The 517-nt window shown below is 62.3% G+C and overlaps 1 protein-coding gene across 1 annotated transcript in view; it reads right to left on the reverse strand.

The window, feature by feature from the left end:
- LOC113209716 (transmembrane protease serine 9-like) overlaps positions 1 to 383 on the reverse strand; it is a gene marked incomplete at its 5' end in the record, with an annotated part of 19,191 nt that extends 18,808 nt beyond the window's left edge. Inside the window, one exon of the mRNA XM_052273363.1 lies at positions 173 to 383. Coding sequence (XP_052129323.1) covers positions 173 to 383 — 211 coding nt within the window. The remainder of the gene's footprint in view (positions 1 to 172) is intronic.
- Between the last annotated feature and the right edge of the window lie 134 nt (positions 384 to 517).

The raw sequence follows: 517 nt of genomic DNA on the forward strand, positions 1-517 counted from the left end.
GAGGAGCGCACGGCCAGGGTGTTGTTGGGCTTGTCCAAGCTCATCTCCTCCCCTGCAGGTCGCGTTCAACAAAATATGTGAGGCGGACGAGATTATAAGAATGGGCATTCAGAGCTGCGAAGGTCGACTTACAGGTGCCGACGGTGTTCCAGCCGGCCGCGGTGGCGCGCACCCCGACCCGCATCGGGAAGTCTGCCTCCGTGTTGAGGCACAGTGGCAAGTAGTCCCGCAGGTCGTAGGACTCGTTCAGCCTCACGACGGCCAGGTCAGCGTAGGCGAGGCCCGGTCGGTACTCGGGGTGCACGATGACCTTCTCCACGGTCGCCAGGCCACTGTTGTCGCACAGCTCCGGTGCCCCCAGGTACACGCGCTTTAGGGGTAGGCTGTGGACAACGGACAAGGATGGTGATGCACCGGTCCAAAATGTAAATGTGAATGTGAAAGTGCGACCGGTGTTGGTCGTACCAGCCCAGCGCGGCGCAGCGGGCGGCGGTGAGGATGGTGTTGGGGGAGACCA

The sequence above is a fragment of the Frankliniella occidentalis genome, unplaced genomic scaffold (assembly GCF_000697945.3).
Source record: "Frankliniella occidentalis isolate FOCC.00 unplaced genomic scaffold, Focc_3.1 Scaffold265, whole genome shotgun sequence".
Taxonomy (NCBI): Eukaryota; Metazoa; Arthropoda; class Insecta; order Thysanoptera; family Thripidae; genus Frankliniella; species Frankliniella occidentalis.